The following is a 19,173-nucleotide window of genomic DNA, read 5'->3' as shown; positions in this document are numbered from 1 at the left end:
GTAAGTGTACGAGTGAATTAAAAACTAATTGAACAAATACCCTGTACAAAATAAGATATATAAACCTTCCTGCATTTCATACAGGGTATACGCCAGCCTAGCAATCCGCATCACTTATCCATTTGTTTACTTAAAGTTTTCATTCAGTTAACATGATTTCGCTTTTAAATTGAAAACATTCCGATTTTCGGGCGGTCCACTTTTGGTCATAGGTAACGCCCGCTACTCGCTGATAATTTGCTGCCTTTGGCTGTGCCAGATAACGTCGACTAGTTGTGCTGTGCTGTACATTAAAACCAACCAATTGCATCGAATGTTCCGTTGATTATAGCTCGCATAGAATGCAATCGATCCAGAGCAATCGCTGCGCCTACCACAACACTGTCAATGGCTGCCGCAAGTGGCAAGTGGCAGCAAATGGTGCAGCAAGTGGAGCATGAAAATGAACGCCCAGTGTTTGGATGTTGAAATTAATGACATACGTGAAATTCTGTACTCATTAAGCGAGCATTAGTTCGCATTACAGCTGTCGATAATTATCGATGTATTGCGATTTATCATTCGGCATAACTAAATGCATTTATGCAATGGCATACACGAAATATAGGACAGTATTAGGATAACATGACATGACATTTGAGTTATAGAAAACTATCGATTTGTTGGCATTTATTAAAAGTTAAAGAGATTATGAGATAATATATGTGAAATAATGCATCTATGTATTGGAATCGCTAAAATCTGAATGTCTAACTGAAATTACAAACTAACACGTGAAACTTTGCTTATATTTCAGCTATCGATAATTATCGATTTGCTGTCAATTATAGCTTAGACTAATTAAAAACATTTATAAGATAAACAAGCTCGAAATAATGTATTATATGACGCAATAGGTAAACATTCAACAGTTATTCACACTTAATCAGCAATTTTGAATTCACTTTAATCATCAAAACGCTTTCAGGCCCTTCAAGCGCAGCTCAATCGAAAGCACTTTCAGCATAATTGTGAAACTCAAATAATCCTTGGGCATGCTCTATATCAATATATTCACAGTTATCATGCTGATGACACCTGTATAGCTGTGCCCCAAGCTAGCTGCAGGGCCAAGCTGGGCGGGGCGGGGCGTGGCTAAAGTGGGGCTGGTCGCATGTGCAACTGCTGCTATTTGCTGACCGCAAAGCCAAGCAACCGCAGTTTGTGGAATGTGGGTGTACTATACATCGTGAAAGTGTGTGTATGTAAACATATAGATATGTACATACATATATATATTGCATAAATGTGTAGGTGCTTGTGAGGTAGCAGAACAAATTGCATGCCACACCAAAACAGTTTACAGCAGGCAACAAATCGATTTCAACTAAAACGCAGCGAAGCGACACTCATGCCACACACACACACACACACACACACACACAGAGTCGCACTCAGTTGCAGCATAGCTCAAACTCATGTGTTGCCAAATGAGACAAAGATAAATCGTTAATAAATTATTTATAATTAATTTGTTATGCACGCGGCTTGTTGCTGCCACGGCTCCTGCTGCTCCTGCTGCTGCTAATACTACTGCTGCTGCTGCTGCTGCTGTAACTGGCCATGCTTGATTTGATATTCGCGTTTACGCTGATTAAATGGACGACAGCAACAACAGCAACAACAACAACAGCTGACAACAATGTTGGGCAGCGCATAGAATTAATTAGAAGGCTACGGGCGCAAACTGTGGTTTGGGTGGGCGCTGTGGAAAAGGGATGGGCGTGGCTTTGTTCAGCGGGGCCAAGTTTGAGCGCATGTTGAATAAATGATAAAATGTAATTGCGCTCAGTAGCGGGGCAAATGGTTAGCGAGCTCGCTGCTCCCTGCCATAAGACGTTTATAATGAAAATATTATTAATTATGACAGCAACACAATAGCAACAACAACAACAACAACGTAAGCAGCAGCAACCACAACAACAACAACAGCAACAACAAACACTCAACAATGAGTGATGGGCGCTGATTGCAGGCGGGCAAAACTCAAAGGCCGACCCACTTTTTGGCTCCCACTTTGTAAATGTGCCTCAGCTCATAAATAATTCATGCGAATGCCGAAAGGCTTCAATTTCTCTCAGGCACTCAAATTGCCCTGATTGCAGCACGAAAACGGCAACGGCACTTGCTTTTATCGCTAATTGCTAAGATTAATTGAATGCAATCTCTAAAATAGATTTGCATAATTTGCAACTTAATATTTAATCGATTCATCTAATTTTTGACAGCTGCAATTGCAACTGTCTTAAGTGTTAATATTAGCGCTTGAATAAGATTGAGATGCAAATACGACTAACAGATACCCTACTATTATTAAAGGTGGCCTGCTTATCCTAGATAACTCATAACTCATAACTCGAATAACATTATCTCCTCTATAGGATCCATGTTAGAGATTTCTTATAAAGACATCTTATATACACATTCTGCTCTTCTCTTCTTTCAGAGTGCTTAGCTCTAATGACTTTATCTTTTCTATCTGATTTACATGAGAGACTTAGCTTCATAGCTGTATTCCATCCCTTCAGTGTTAATCTCATCTTTATCAATGTAACCTCTTCCTATTATTCCTTTTTATTGTATTATCTTAACAAGATTTATATAGGACTTATTTTAGTACAATTTAAGTTTGTTATGAGCATTTTTACATCTCTTGAAATCGATAATAATGTATCGAAGTGTATCGAACTTGAGAGCTTAACCTATAGATTTTAGTTTAGGTATTCTGTTAAGGTATTACAAACAATATTCTATATATGGATACATATATTTTTATCAAAATAGGAAAACCAGCTGCTAAACACACGCTTAGAGGGTATACTTAAAAAAATACAAAAATACTCCTTAATCATTTAGCGCCTTAACTATATAGAGACGATTCTAAATGAAAGATATACAATTCTAATCCTAATTATTAAGGAATTTTTCATTACTCGTAACATTCTCAAATATTTAATGCTCCCATTCAGTTTTCGAGTAACTACAAAGTGTATTTACTTATATAAGTATATGTAGACATCCAACTCTCATCCTCCCTTCACACATATACTAGTCAGAACTAAACCAAAGCCAGCACAGTTCGTCCTTGTTGCGTTCGTCGTGTATTTCGCAACTGCATTTTCTCAATTGCCGCTCGCTGTCAATTTCCTGTTTGCGCGCTAAATTAATTTAGTCAGTGCTTTTGAGTATGCCGACTGCATTGCAATCCATCTAATATCTGTCTGTATCTGTGTCCAGCTCTTCATCGAGACTGACTCATTGAACCCCAGCTATCATTGCCAACCGATTGCCAGCGATTTGTGTGTGTGCGACGCGCACAGTGGAACGAACTAAGCCAAATGGCGATTAATTTATACATATTATTATGCAAATAAATATTGTAAAGTTATTATACTTTTAAAAAATACTTTAAAAAAATGAAAAAGTATTTCCATCACTTTTATAACTTTCTGACATGCAAATAGATATAGCATAAAAATCTTCAGTTTCACGGGTTTCACAGGTTTGAAACTCCGTTGGTAAAGTTCAATCTGTATTTTATTAACTGAATCCTCCTTGCCAATTTCATTTGTAAATATAAATATATGTTAAATATTAAATGCACCAACGAGAGTCAAGTCGAGAGCGAACCAATATTAATACCTAATACAGTTGCAACTCACAGGAGAGTTGAAGCAATACGATTGCGTAGCCTTTGCACTCGACGGAGCAGAGGTAGCATATCGAAAGGATGAGCTGAAGGTTCTGGCTGATGCAATTTGATGAATAACGACGCTGATTTCCCATGGTAGAGATTTGCATTTGTTTTAGTTTGATTTGCAGTCGCTGGCTGTGTGTGACACAAAAACACACTTTCCCGGCATTTATTGCAGGTGGATCGGATCGACAGACTGCACCGCATTGAGCCAGTTTGTTTGACAGACAAATTTGTGCATCCGCTTAGAAATGTGCAAGTGGAAAACGCTTTGCTGAATACCCATACACACACACACACAGGCGAAAAATTGCAATTATCTAAATGGAATGGATTAGTTCGGGGGCCAACAAAGACAAAGAAAACCTTCAAGAGTGCAAACTACGAAAATCTCGTCACAACTTAATGGCAATTGAAAGTGCTGGCACGCATTCGGTCCACAGCTAGATGCCGAGAGGTGCTGCTGCTGCTGCTGTTGCTGCCCCGATCCACAGTCGAGTTATTTAGTGGAGTAACAGACCCAACCAACTGGCAGCGACCGTGTGCTGTGTTAATGAGCGCCGTGAGAGCGAGCTCAGTGCATGCCCACTGCGTGTGTAAGTAACTATGTAAATCAGTTATGGGGTAGATCCTACCTGCTGTCAGCTATGAACTTGCTAATTGAAATGCAGCCCTGGTACGGGCCCAAACCGAAATAGCAATACGAGTACTACAAGATCGACTAGAAAATATCCTGTGAAGGGTGTGCAAGAGAAATGTAGTAGTTTATCGATTGTCTACTCTATAGATATAATACACAAATATGTCAAATCGATATTTATCGAAAATCAGTAAATGTACATTTAACAGAATCGTAACAGCTTAATATCATTACAGATTGATGATTGATGATTATGAAACACTCTTATCGTTGTCCACCTAGAAGTTTTTATAGATGATGAGTCTATATGAGCTGATATATGGTTATAGATAATTAATTCATATTCAAAAGATCAATCGATTATGGTGAAAACTTGTTATGGTACTATCTATATCATATCATCATTCGAGGTATGCCACCATAAGAGCTTTACACAATAATCGATATCTATCGAATCAGCTACGCGTTTACAATCTTATACTTAAATATGTATTTGTTAGTTCATTATCCTCAATCTTTATCGATGTTCATCGATATCGATCGATATTTATCAAGTCCAAATTCTTAAATATTCTTCAAAAATCAACAATAAATATCAGAGCTGTTAACCCCATGTAGACCTTCGCTTAACCTAGTGAACACCCCATTTCTCGATTGTACAGGGTATACAAAACATGTGCTGCGTGCCAGAATCTCGCTTACATCGACGGACCAAAGCCAACCCAATCCACCCAATTGTGTGAGCTGGCAAATTCTATAATTTTAATGCCAGAGCACGCGTGCAGCACATGCTTGTAAAATCAATTAAAGTTTTCGCTGGCTGTCGAAATTCAAAGCGCAACTAGTTCATTGGTTGTTGTTGTTGTTGTAAATGCACACACACCCGCAGACACACACATACACAGAGAAAGAGACAGACAGCTGCGCAAATAGCCAAACAAACATGCCAAGACTTAAGACAAAGGCATGCCGTCAAGACAAACAATGCCTGATTGTCGATTGGGTCGAAAGGTTTTAGCCAAGCACTCAGCTTCGAATGCCAGTTAGTAGCTGCATACATATTTTCGGCTTAGCAGCAGCTCCACTTGGTAATCCTATTAAGCAGCTGCTATCTACTGGGCGTGAGAGCGAGTGCGAGTGTCTGTGTGTTTGCCTTAGTTATTTGTGACTATCAAGGCTCAATCTCCCATCAAACATGCAGCAGCAGCAGGAGCAGCAGCAGCAGCAGCAGCAGTAGCAATCAGGCATGGGCGTCTAACGCCTCCTGCTGGCCGGCTGCCTGTCTGGCATGCCATTCAAGTTATTTCCAATATGTTTTAAGGGCTCACTGATAGTTATGTGCTTGGTTACTCACTTTGTGCTGTGCGCCTCATTGTAGTTCATTAACAAATGCAGTATTGTCTCCCTATACTCCAGCACATAGCACACGTTGTTCAATAACATATCGAACAGTCCACGCGCGTTGTCATCATCCTTCAGCTTCTGCAGGGCCAGCAAGCTCTGCAGCAATTCACGGAATGTCTTTAATTAAGAAACAAGAAGAAAAAATAGAGATGTGAGAAATATCTAAGTATATCCTTATAGCATTAATGTGTTTGTCAACCATTTAAGACATTTGAGGCATGCCTGCAAGTGTGAAATGCATTTGCAATTAGTTGAGCGCAAATAATTCGATTCAATGAGAAATTTATAGATAAATTCTGCAAATTATTTAACCACTTATTTGTCGTTAATGCGTAAATGTTTTAAAGAGACTTCATTGAGTGTAGTTGATAATACAAAATGAATTAATGGGAATTTTCTTACTTACTTCTAAGCCAAGCAAGATATTTTACAAATTTAAATTACAGAAAAGAAAGCGGAAATTCAATCAAGCTTTAAAATAAATCTAAGCACTGCGGGTGTGAAACGTGAGAAATTTAGTATGGGTCAAAAAATACGTGATGTTAGATAGCAATAAAGTTAAGGTGGTTGGGCAGGTATACTGGATTAATCTGCCAAGAGGGATCTGCGAGCATGTGCCTTAGCTTTGACCTACATTTAGGTTAATTGAGGTTATCTGAGAGTCAAATCTTTTAGCATTTTGAGATAGTAAACAGGAGATGAGCCACAGGCATAGGCTTTACTAAATCTATAAAGACAAAATTGAAGACGCCTAAGATCTTATATCAAAAAACTAAGAGATTTAGGAAGTTATTTAACAAGCTTAATAATACATACAAAGTAGGAACAAAAGAGAAGTTTACAAAATATATCAAAAATCCAAAAGCCTTTTCCCAATAGTTTTCACAAACTTGCTCTAGTATTTCACTAATACAAGTATAATACTATACCAAAATAATAATCTACATACATCTTATCCTATTACTACATGGAAACATTCAAGTGAATACAGATTATTTCTACAAGACTACAATGTCCGCTTTAGTTCTTCCCCGACAACATTTACATATTTTAAGCACCCAAATGCATGTTGGCCTTTTCTATTTATTATTTATAGCGAATCAAATGGAAATGTTCTCTTGGCGAGATTTCTGTTGGGGTTAAGCGCGTCCATTATAATCTGCAGCTTATACAAAATATTGTTAAAGTACATGGATTCAGCTTCAATTGGCACAACATGAGGCTTACATTGAGGTAGCCGAAGCCGTTGCCAGTTGCCAGTTACCAGTTGCCTAGTTGAAGTTGGCTTAAGTTTTAAGCCTTGATTCAGGAGAAGCGTTTCAGATTTTGCAAAGTGCACGCAGAAGTGCACTTACATAAGTAACAGCAAACAACGACAAGCTAATACACACACACACTGGCACACTCTACTCAGATTGAAGCTTAGCTTGCATGCATAGCATAGCATTTACTTACCAAAAGGGCCACATGCAGCCGCTTGGCCCAGAGACGCGCCTGCTTCTTGTCGCACAGAATCATGTCCATGTCATGTTGCATGCGTGTCAGTACCCAGTGGAAGCATTGCACGCTCAGCGATTCACTGCAAAATGTGGTAGAAATATTATTAAAAAATAAAACAAGGAAAAAAAAAGAAGAACTATACTCAAATGCTATAGTCAAGAGTGACTGACTAGCTGACGGCGTAAGCCCAGCAAAGAACGCCATTTAAATATTCGAGCTTTGTGCATATGTAAGAGAGTCCAAGATTTGCAGAGAATTTCTGTTAAGTGTTAAGACTCAGGAGGAATGAACAGAAATTATAAATTGTGGTAAAAATGGGACATATTTCAAAAGGTATATGCTAAATACCCAGCTATCCTAACTTAAAAAACTTTGCCCTCGAAAGCTTTCATATTTACCAAGCTCAACGGATAAACTGATATATACATAGATAGATAGATAGATCTATCGATAAATAGATTGATAGATATATCGATAGGTGAATGAATTGATTGATAGATCTCGATAGATTGATTTATGGATAGATAGATACATAGATAAATGGAATGATGGATAGATAGAAAGTTAGATAGAAATATATATATACAGAAACATAGATAGATAGGTGGTAGATAGATAGATAGATTGATATATAGATACGTAGGTGATAGATAGATAGATAAATAGATAGATGGACAAATAGGTACATAAATAGATAGATATATCGAGAGGAGATACATATATAGATATATGGATTTACGGATAGAAAAATAGATAGATAAATAGATATACAAATAAAGATATATAGATAGAAGGGATATGTCATCAACTATAGTTTCAGATAACTCAACTCAGGTCAAGTAGGTCCAGTTTCTCCATCTGCCCGTTACCTACACTTCCACACAACTAATATACCTCCCTTCACCCAATGAAAATGGCTTTCGTATATAAAGCACACTAAAATGGGCAAAAACAAGTCTATCTTGTCTTAAAAACTAAAGACGAACGAATACGAATTGTGAATTGAAGTGGACAGAGCAGCAGCAGGAGCAGCAGCAGCAGCAGCAGCAGCAGCAGCAGCAGCAACAGCTGGAGCAGGAGCAGGAGCAGGAGCAGGAGCAGGAGCTGAGCTAAGCAGGTAAATAGTTTGCCTTGTTGCAGGTTGCAAGCTGGCAGTTTCTAGTTGCCAGTTGCCGGCTTTGCCGGTTGCAAGTTGAAGCACCGTGAAAAACTCATTAACAAAATTAATTTTTAAGTAGCGCTGCAAAATGAGTGGCAGCCCGAGAGGGCGTGGCCACTAGCCGCATCATGTTGTTGCTGCTGTTGTTGCCGATGTCGCCGATGTTGTAAATGTTGCGGCTGCATTTGCCTGCAAATTGGCGAAATTAGCAGCGCGACGTCTGCTGCGACGGCCATTAAAGTTTCTTCACAATTGCAGAAGACGACGGGCAAGCAGCACTCGAAAAGGCATTAAAATCAAATTAATTACAGTGGGCGACAGCAGCAAACTGCAGCTCACTCAACTCAACTCAACTCCACTCGAACCCAAACTCAAAGCAAATAAATAAATTATAAAATCAATAAAATTGTTAAACGGAAAGGAGCAGCAAATGCAGCGGCAACAGCTGCACATTTCTTTTTGTTTTCCGCCAGCCAAACTTGATCAAAATCGAACTTAATTGCCTAAGCTAATTATGCATATAAAATGGTAGGCGCTAAAGCCTAAGCTTTACTGTGTCCAAAAGCAGAAAATTTAAAGCAATTTTCATAATTTTCATAATTCTGATGTGCTTAAAATATTCATGAATAGACTATAATAAGGATTAAATTATAGCATTAATAAGAAGAAAGGGACAGTACTATAGCTAAGTATCGTTATCATTGTAGCAAAGTACCGATAGTTAATTATAGTTAAGTACTGATAGTTATAGTTAAGTATGCCTGAAGTACCGATAGCTAACTATGCTTAAGTAGCGATAGATAACGTGACTTAAGTATGGATAGTTAGCTATGCTGAAGTATCGATAGAAAACTAAAAAACCCTAAAACATCTAAAATTGGGAAAAAAAAAATTAAATTCAATCATTATTTTCATATGTCCGTTAACAATATAATGATACTTTATTATCTAACCCGATATTAGCTGATCCTTTCTAACATTATATTACCATTTTAAATAATATATATATATATATATATATATATATATATATATATATATATATCTATATATATATATATATATATATATATATATTTTCAGACAATCTGATTATAAGTCTTAGCTGCTGTTCAAAAATAATTTTATGGTTTATGCTTCGTATAAAAGGAAACTCTTGGCAACAAAGTTTGCCGGAAAATGTGAGGTCAACGGCAAAGCCTAAGCAAGGCAGAAAACTCGATTTCACTTTTTATTATAAATGCAATTCTTTATGTTGTTGGGTTTGATATGGAGAGAGAGAGAGAGAGAGAGAGAGAGAGAGAGAGAGAGAGAGAAAAAAACAGAGGGAGGTAGACAGAAGTTTTGGCCACTTTAACGGTCATTCACTAGCTTTATATATAGTGAAAAATCAGTAGAAAATGACAGACGATAAAGTAAGTTGGGTAAAGCAGCAGGCGGCGGCGGCAAATTTGTGGAAATAAACAGAAAGTTTTAGACGACGAGAAGTACATGTAGTATATATATCTATACATATGTATATCTATATACAGCTATATATATATATATGTATGTGGAGCAGCGAACGATAAGGAATGGTAAAAAATGAAAAATAGCAGCGGCAAAAACTTTGAATAGTGCGGCGCTACTTTCAGATTTTCTTTTTTTGCTGTCCCTCTCTCTCTCTCTCTCTCTCGCTCTTTTTGGGGCGGGTTGAGAAAAGTTTGCAGCAACGGAATGACAACATTTTTGCAAAGCTTCATTGTTGTCATTCAGAAACTAATTTGAAAGTAACCAAAACAATTTTAAAGAAATTTCCCACCACACAGCACAACGAGCATTGGCCAACCGAGCAACAAAGAGAGAGCGAGAGAGAGAGAGAGAGAGAGAGAGAGAGAGTGATAGAAAGCTAAAGAGTGAGCAGATGACAGGAAAATTTTATTAACAGCAAAGCTGTATAACAATAAAGTGGCCCAAAACCAGAGCCAAGGCGAGTGACCAGCGAAATGCTTCAAATAGTCAAGCGACAATTGGACTAAACACATACATATACATGTACATATATAAATATATATATATATAGCTAAAAATAAAATATATAAAGTATTGGGGCGGGATTTGTTGGCACCCACGCAGCTGTAAAGTGTGATAGGTCAGCGATTGTCGTCATCATTTTGATTTCTGCTTGTCGCTTGTTCTCTTTCAATGTTCGTCCGCACCGCCCGCCCCGCCCCCAAAAGTAATCCAACAAAATGACAGGCAAATTGTCCTGTGGCCAGAGCAATGTCAAATTTTCAACTTCAGCTTTCTATTGCCAAGCAACTGAAACAATTTCGATTCGAATCGAAATGCGAATTGTGCCACATGGAAATTGTTTTGGGCCACAAGCTGCAACATCTACAAATTCTTTTGGCTTTTCGAACAGTTGGTTGGAAAAGTATTTATTAGGCAGTTTATGGGAACTGGAAGCATATTCCATTTTCAATTTGAGTGATTGAAAAAACTGGGATTCATTTGATGGGAAGTCGTGCTGGTGGGCAAAATGAAAAAGCCAAAATTATAGAAAATGCGGACAAATGGTTTAATATCGGAATGCAACTTTATTATGGAATACCGAGTTGGGTTGGGTGGGTTATAATAAGGCGATAAGCTGTACATTTGCTACCTCTCTCTTTCTCTATTTCTCTCTCTCTCTCTCTCTCTCTCTCTTGTGTCTATTTGCTTTAGTCTTTCTTTCGTCACTTCTTTTTACTCTTAAGCCCTCTCTGCCGTTCTTTTAGTCTGTCTCCCTTTCTTGCTCACTTGATCGGTCTTTCTCTCTCTCTCTCTCTTTATCCCTCTCGCTTTCTCCGTCTGTCTTTCTCTTGTTCCCTTGCATTTTCTTTCTCTCCTCTCCTATATTTCTCTGTCATTTCTTCTTCATCTTCCTACATTTCTCTCTCTCTCTCTATTTTTATATATATTTCATTATGTCGCTCTCTCTCTCTCCCTCTCTCTCTCATTTTGTCGCAAATGCTCACTCTCCCTCTTCTACACTTTTTTTCCCGTTTCTAACTTCTCTTCCTCTTTCCACCCCATATTCCCTCATATTCACTCCCCATCCCTTCTCCATCTCAATGCACAGTGTAAATCCTTGCTTTTATCCCGCTCTCACAGTCCGATGTACGATTAGCACCAACACCAATACAGCTTTAGTTTATAGTTCAGCACTTGCATTGTTGGGCAGCTGGGCTAGAAAATAACAAATCGAGTTGGACCCGAGTAAATAAAAATCTCTTATACATATGGGAAAGAGTGTGTGCAAAGTAATTTGATTAAAAGCCAACCCATAGAAAGTTCATCCAAAAGATTTGCATATTCGCTGACGCGAGCGTTTTCAAGTTGACCACTTGGTTGGCTTTTCATTAGAGAGTGGATGCAACTCGGCTCGTTCATCAAAGTCATCAGTTGCTCCTCAATCAACTATCTCTCTCTCTCCCCCGACAACAATGTCTATGTGTTTGGTTTATGGGCATTATCAAAATCATTGGCAATTAATTTGAACGCTTTAGTGGGGCACAGCTCATAGTATGTAACCAAGTAGAGGCAAGATATTTGCTGGCATTTGACATTGGCAAATGTAAGTCACATGCTCATACACTCACACACTCACACACACACATGCACTGCACACGCTTACTTACCTGACTAGCTGCAATTGTAGTCCACTCAAACGATTGAACTCCATGAAAAATCGTATGGCCCACAATAGATAAGAGTCATCGTGACTCGACGAGCCGGCATTGCGTTCCAGGACACGTCGCACCTGCCGCACGAGCGTATTGTAAGCGGAGCGCAGCACCTCAATGCAATATTCGCGCAGGCACAGTCTGCAATGGAGAGGAAAGCCAAGCAGAGGAATCAAATGAAAAATGATTATACCACAATAATATTGATTGAATGCCACTGCCAGTGCCACAAGTACATACACATACATAAACACACACGTAACTACATATACTCTATATGCTACACGTAAAATGCAATTCTTAGCTCGACTTGACTCAGTCAATTCAGTTTTCATTTAATTTAAATTCTAGTTTTTCATGCATTTAATGCACTGCATTTTCTTTTCAAATTTTCAGGCAGTATAAAATAATTAATATCATACAAAACTCGAATGAAATTATTTAAAATATTTAGTCAATCAGTCCATATGTTTACAATATTTCTGTATATTGTTAACATTATCAATATTTAATTATGTTTTACTTTACTTTATATTTATTAATTCTGCTTTAGTTTAGTTTTTAGTGTGTGTGTGTATGTGTTTCTTTTTATTATTGTTTACTTGGGTTTAATGCTATATATTTTATATAATATATGTATATAGTTTCTTATACACTTTTAAGCTTTTAATGCAATTATGCAATTATTTTTCTTCATTTGCTTTTAAATAAATGTTAATATTTATTTATTAAATTTGTTTTTATAAATAAAAAATAATTTGTATTTTTTTTTTATTATTATTATTATTATTTTTATTATTATTTTTATATATTATTATTTTTGATATATTGTTTATTATTTTACTTATTATTAATTTATTTATTATTTATTTTTATTAATAATAAATAATTTGTACATTTATTTTTATTTTTTTTATCAATTATTTTACTTATTATTATTTTATTTATTATTAAAAATTTTTCCTTTTATTATTTTTTTATTGATTATATATTTTTTTTATAATTTGTTTGGTTTATTTATTTAAATTTTATTTATATTTTTGCTCACACTTTTGGTTATATTTATACATTTTTCTTAAACGTGACTTTGCACAAACTACGCAATATATCAAGCTATCGAAAGCTATAATAGTCAGCATCAAAGTCACTCCAGAATCTTATTCAAATGTTGCTCATGGTGCAATATGTGCATTCCTTTCGGGCCCCATTTTTTTCCAGTGTCGGCATTGACAAGTGCTTGTACATAACAAACGGCAATTGGCAGCGTTTATGCAATAAATTTTCGCAGGCCAATTTATTTGAGTAAAGTGGGCCGTGCAGGAGGCACCTCCCAGCAGAAGCATTCATCTCCGAATCTGTGCAGCTCAGGCTCCGACTCAGGCAACTGCCAACCGCAGGATAACACAGGCACGCAGGCGACGCAGATAAATACAGGAGAAGCACAAAAAACACACAAAAGGAGAGCAAAAATGTTGCCGCCTGGCGGCTTATTGCAACATTGCAATACGCGTTGAGTGGCAACAAATTGTTGCATGTCGAGGGTCGACACGTGACATTGATGAACTTTGTCGGTGGCTTTGGGGCACGTGCTCTGCCGAGTGCATCAAATGCTGGCCAAATGCATGGCCAATCTCGTTGCGGTAGCCAACTTATTGATGGTCTCTTTTGGCCAGCGAGTTGTCTAATCACAGTCGCCGTCGCGCCGACTGAGCGAGCAATTTATGGCTACCAGGCCGATTTAGATTTGCCAACAACGAGCGGGCCATAAAACAGGCCAGAAAAGAGCAGAAGTCAGCTGCCAGCCAAGCAGCCAGTCAGCCAGTCAGCCAGCTATGCAGCCACCCAGCCAGCTAGGCCAGGCTAACAAGCAAAAGTGTTGGCCCACATTGCGGAAAATGCTTGCACATTTGCTATGGCCAGCAGAGCTCAGAGGTTTACTACGATGGTGTCGTTGCCGTGGCGCCACCAAGATTACGCTGCCACTGCTGTATTTTTATCTTAGCTCGGCATTTTATGGTTGCCGGACGACAAATCGCAACAACAAGAACTGCCAACTACAGTTAACAATAGTTGAGAGGAAGATGCTCTAAAGGCTATTTACAAACTTCGTTAAGGCAGATAATTACTTCATAATTACTTGAATTTCTGCTTTAAAAAGACTTTAGGCGTAGTTAAACTGGCTTAAGCAGTTAATATATAAATGTTTACATTATAAACTAATATAGTTCATCCTTAAATTCGAATGTTATGAGCTTAATAACCAATTAATTACTTGATAATTATATTTTTAATTTGTAAAGCGCCTTATTTAAGTACTAAGTAATTACATAATAATTTTAACATAGCTTTGTGTTAATCATATCTTACTACAGAATAACTTAATTATTTAATTTTAACAATTTAGAAAATAATCTATATATATAATATAATTATAATAAACAAAAAATCCTTAATTGCTTAATTATTTGATAATTAAATATATTGTAGGTTTTCAATGCTAAAAATTAACACTTAATAATTATATAAGATTTAATGAATAAAAAAAATAAATTATACTACAATAATTAATATTAATATATAATAATATATAATAATTAATAATAATATATAATAATAATTGAATTAATAATTTATAAATTATACTACAAAAATTTAAATAATAATGATAATAATTGAATTAATAATTTATAATTATTTTAGTGAATATATACGGAGCAGTGCAATTATGAATTTAGAAAATTATGACATAAATATCAATCAATCAATTAAATTACATCAATACAAATTTGTACATAGTTGCTGAGTATTCAAATTATATATCAATCTGAAAAAGGAGCTCATAATTTAATAGAAAAAATCCAAATCAGTTTTACAAAAGTATTGTTCAACCATAATAACCCGGCTGCGTTATAGAGTATCATGGCAAATGCATTTTGCCGAAGCCGAAACTCAAGCAACTCGACTTATCCTGGGCAACGTTGGCGCATATCCTTTAAGTAGTTTGTTGGTTCGCAGAAAATCATAAAATAGCTGCACCTGGTGGCCATTAGGGAGTGCGGCGACAGCAAAGATGTTGGCCAACCGGCGCCTCGAAAATGGCCACCTCTTTGTTTCGCTTGGCCCACTCAGCCAGAACCAGAGCCGAGGCAAGCCAACAAGCCGGGCAGCCTCCAGCAGCCTCAAGCAGCCCCAGCAGCCAATATCGTTTGGCTGATTCTATAAGGATAGGAAAGCCAGCGAGGCAGCCATTGGGTGCGAGTTGTCTAAAAGGAAATGCCTTCATTTATTATTGAATATTATTTTATGCGCTCGCTCGACTCCGACTGCAGCGTAAAATCGAAAATCAATGACCGGAATGTGGCCTGCCAGTCGAACCATAACAATTCCGATGCTAATGGCAGACAACATCCAGAGCTGCGCACAATAGGCAACGGCTAAAGTGCAGGAAGCTGCCGCAGACAAATGGAGGCTACTAAGTGCAAGATATTGTCCAATCTTCATCCAAATACATATACATACGTACATATCTGTATACCAAATACATATGTATATGACTCTTTTTGCTGACTCAGCGACTGACTGTCTGATTGATTTGCTGGGTAAACAAGGCAAAGTCACATTTTTGCATTGTTTTCAGCTTTCTTTAACAAGTGTGAAAAATGATTCGATCTCTTTTGTTAATAATAACATTGGTTATACATAAGTAAGTAAATATAATATTATTTACGATCAATATTGTTGTGAACTTTTTTCTCTGAAAATATCTTCACCATACCGAAAACAAAATATATAATAACAATATATAAAAAAGATATATCAGGTGTATATAATATTTTTTCTATGCCTATAATAATATATTTTAATATTGATAAAATATTTTTTAATTTAAGGTAAAATATTTTAAATATATATATATATATATATATATATATATATATATTATTTTTTTTTTTTTAACATAAAGAAAATGCTAAAATTGTCAATTTAATTTAAATCTGAATTATTTATTTATTTTATTAATATTTTAAAATAATTCATTAATAATCATATGATTAAAGCTGAAATGGCTGTGCCAGTTGCTATATATGAATATCTATTCATTATAATGTCTATATAAGAGTCTTACCTAACAGTAAAAGCGCTACGCCGCGTCACCTGCGCCTCCTCCTTGATGTGGCGATGCGATCGCTTCTGCGCCTGTTTCTCGCGATCAAAATCCATAGCCGAAACGCGCTGCAGCGGCTGATGGCAAATGATGTCCCGATCGGAAACGGATTTCATATTACGGATGACATAGGTGCCGCCGAAGCGGGAATGCCGGCCGAGGGGCGGCCGGGCCTGTCGTCGAGCATGCTCACGACGGCGGGCGGCGAGCAACTCCTGCTGATCTCGCTGCTTCTCGGTAAGACTGCGCTGCAGCGAAGCATCCGCCAAGGACTCGGCGCTCTGCAAATGTCAAGAGAGCGAGAGAGAGAGAGAGCTTATATAGATAATTGCCAAGGGAAATTACTAATGCGACTCACCTGTTCGCGATAGAGTAGGCAAATGATTTCGAGTCCGTGCAAATGAAATTGCTCCTCATCTGGCGAGGAGATTATGAAGAGCACCAGGTCGAGCATGCCCGTTTGATGCAACGCCCAAATGACTTGATCATGCAAGCTGGCATCGTTATCCGCTCGACACTCGGCCTCCGGGTTGGCTGGCACTTGGAGCACATTGCGCACCAGGACCAGGATGCGTTCAATCAACAAATTCTGCTCCTCGCTGCGTATGGCGAATGCCTGCAAAAGAGAAACGAACAGGAGAGGGGGGAAGTACATTAAAAGTCAAAATAATAAAGAGAATGTCTTGCGGCAAATCCCAGTGTTAGAATCTAAGCAGCAAATCCCGCGAGTCAACTTAAAATAATCAAATGAAATTAAATTAAATTAAATTGCAAATTTATGTAGCTCGACTGTAAAACGGATGCCCCGAAATAGGGGGGGGGGGGGGGGGGGGGGGGGCCTCCGAGATGAGCAGCGGCAGCCGAGTCGAAGCGATGCTACCACAACAAAGTCAAGTTGAAATCAATTTGTGTGGGTCCAGACGAGGGAAAGACGAGCAGGAGGAAGAGCAGGAGCAGGCACAGCAGCAGCGGCAGAGGCAGCAGTTACTGCTGCTGGCTTACAAATAAATACAACTAATGCGGCTTTTGTGCCTACAAGCCAGCTGTGACTGCGACTCCTGCTCCTGCGCCTGCTCCTGCTCCTCGTCCTCCTCCTACATGCCAACATGGACACAGCAACCGAAAAGCTCAGACCCAGCGCCTTACACAAAGGCCAAAGTTAATAATGACTTCCGCTTTTGGTTACCCTACGCAACAACAACATCGGCAGCAGCAGCAGCAGCAGCGGCAGCGGCAAGCCCCTGGCCAATTCTCGCTCTCTCTGTTGCCCCCTGGCTGTCCACTTGACTGCCACACCAAGCCGCATACATCAAAGCCTGCAAGTCGAAGCCACGCAAATAAGGAAGTAAAGCATAAAAAGTCAGCTCGGGCAACCGACAGCCAAAGGCAGTCGAATCGAAGCTCCAAACCATGCGCACCAACCCACACAACTCACCCACCCACACATTCATTATCAACAACAACACCACCAACAACAACAGCCACAGAGACAGAAATTCGCTAGCATTTAACCTAAAAAAGCGTTTGCTAAAAAATACACACAAAAAATGAAAAAAATAAAAATACAAAAAAAACTCGGGCATAAAAATCTAAAGAAATCCTCTGGCGACTCTTTCGCTGGCTGCGCAGCACCATGAAAATCCTTTGGAATTGCTCCCCGGAGTGTTATGAATGTCGATTCAATCGGCTTTAAATGAATTTATTTCGCTCTGCCAGCACAAGCAGCGCTCAAGGGCAGGGCCAAGGGTGTATCTGTGTGTGTTAGTGTCTGTATGTGTGTGTGTGTGTAGTCGTTGCCATGTTGCATCTACGATTATACAGCATCAGCAACATTTCTGCGCGGTTACTAAAAATTGTACCCCATCAATGCCCGATAATTGCCAATGGAGCTCGCTAAGAGACCAGCGGCAAAAGTTTGTACATTATATATATACAGATATATGTATGTATATGTATATAGTTATATATATTTTATGACATTTATGGCGATTGCTTGATTGCAACTGCACGTTGCATTCCTGCTCATATACGGTCTAACAAATAATATTTCTATAGCAAAGTATCTATAGATATGTGTGATAAAAAAAAACGAGCTTCATAATCCAGAGATAATTTCTATAGAAAAATAACTGTAAACAACGATGTAGTTTTAACTGTGTATATAACATAATAGAATTATGTAACATACTATATTAAAAAATTCCCTCAATTTACGAAATTTCACGTTATAAAAATATGCTTACATGAAATACGTGCTAATAAATAAATAATAAATAAATTGGCCATGGGCTTAGCTTATTTAGATTCGCACTAATTAATTTCAATTGCTTTAAATAATTAAATTAAATTCATTAATGTTCAGGTATTTCAGGATATTTTCTATCAACACACTGTAGATTAGTTGTATATGTATAGGTATAAGTACATATTTACATGAATGTATGTATCTTATTTAGCACTTTACTAATCTATACATAAAATCTGCTAGATCTCTTAAAGCATTTAACCAGCTCCTAACTTCAATCCGAACTTTTAAGGTATTTAACCAGCTTCTAACTGCAATCCGAACTATTAAAGCAGCTCCTAACTTCAATCTGAACATAATACTCGTTCATAAAAAAATTTCAAACTTTTAAACGTTTTTAATAACTGTGAAATTAAAAGCAAAAATTAAATTGAAATAGGTTGCCAAGTCTTTTCCGCAATTTTTCAGGCCACATTCGAAGTTCACGTGAAAAAAAAAAAAAAACGATTTTTACTTTCATTGCTTCCAGGAATTAGACGAAATCCTCAGAATTTCCTTCGTTTATGAGCAAAATAAATGGCAGCTTTTATGCTAATAAAGCCCATTGAAGAGAGCAAGGA

The 19,173-nt window shown here is 37.6% G+C and overlaps 1 protein-coding gene across 1 annotated transcript in view; it reads right to left on the bottom strand.

The window, feature by feature from the left end:
* Positions 1-19,173, bottom strand: part of timeout (circadian regulator timeout) — an 87,996-nt gene that overhangs the window by 65,476 nt on the left and 3,347 nt on the right. The window contains exons 3-7 of the mRNA XM_018113367.3: positions 16,667-16,924; positions 16,270-16,589; positions 12,099-12,284; positions 7,233-7,356; positions 5,728-5,894 (exon numbers count right to left, since the gene is read on the bottom strand). Coding sequence (XP_017968856.1) covers positions 5,728-5,894; positions 7,233-7,356; positions 12,099-12,284; positions 16,270-16,589; positions 16,667-16,924 — 1,055 coding nt within the window. The remainder of the gene's footprint in view (positions 1-5,727; positions 5,895-7,232; positions 7,357-12,098; positions 12,285-16,269; positions 16,590-16,666; positions 16,925-19,173) is intronic.

Source organism: Drosophila navojoa, chromosome 2, assembly GCF_054131105.1.
Source record: "Drosophila navojoa isolate 15081-1374.11 chromosome 2, UAZ_NAV_1.0, whole genome shotgun sequence".
Lineage (NCBI taxonomy): Eukaryota > Metazoa > Arthropoda > Insecta > Diptera > Drosophilidae > Drosophila > Drosophila navojoa.
Note: the sequence above shows the minus strand (reverse complement) of the source record. Positions and strands in the feature narration are given on the sequence as shown.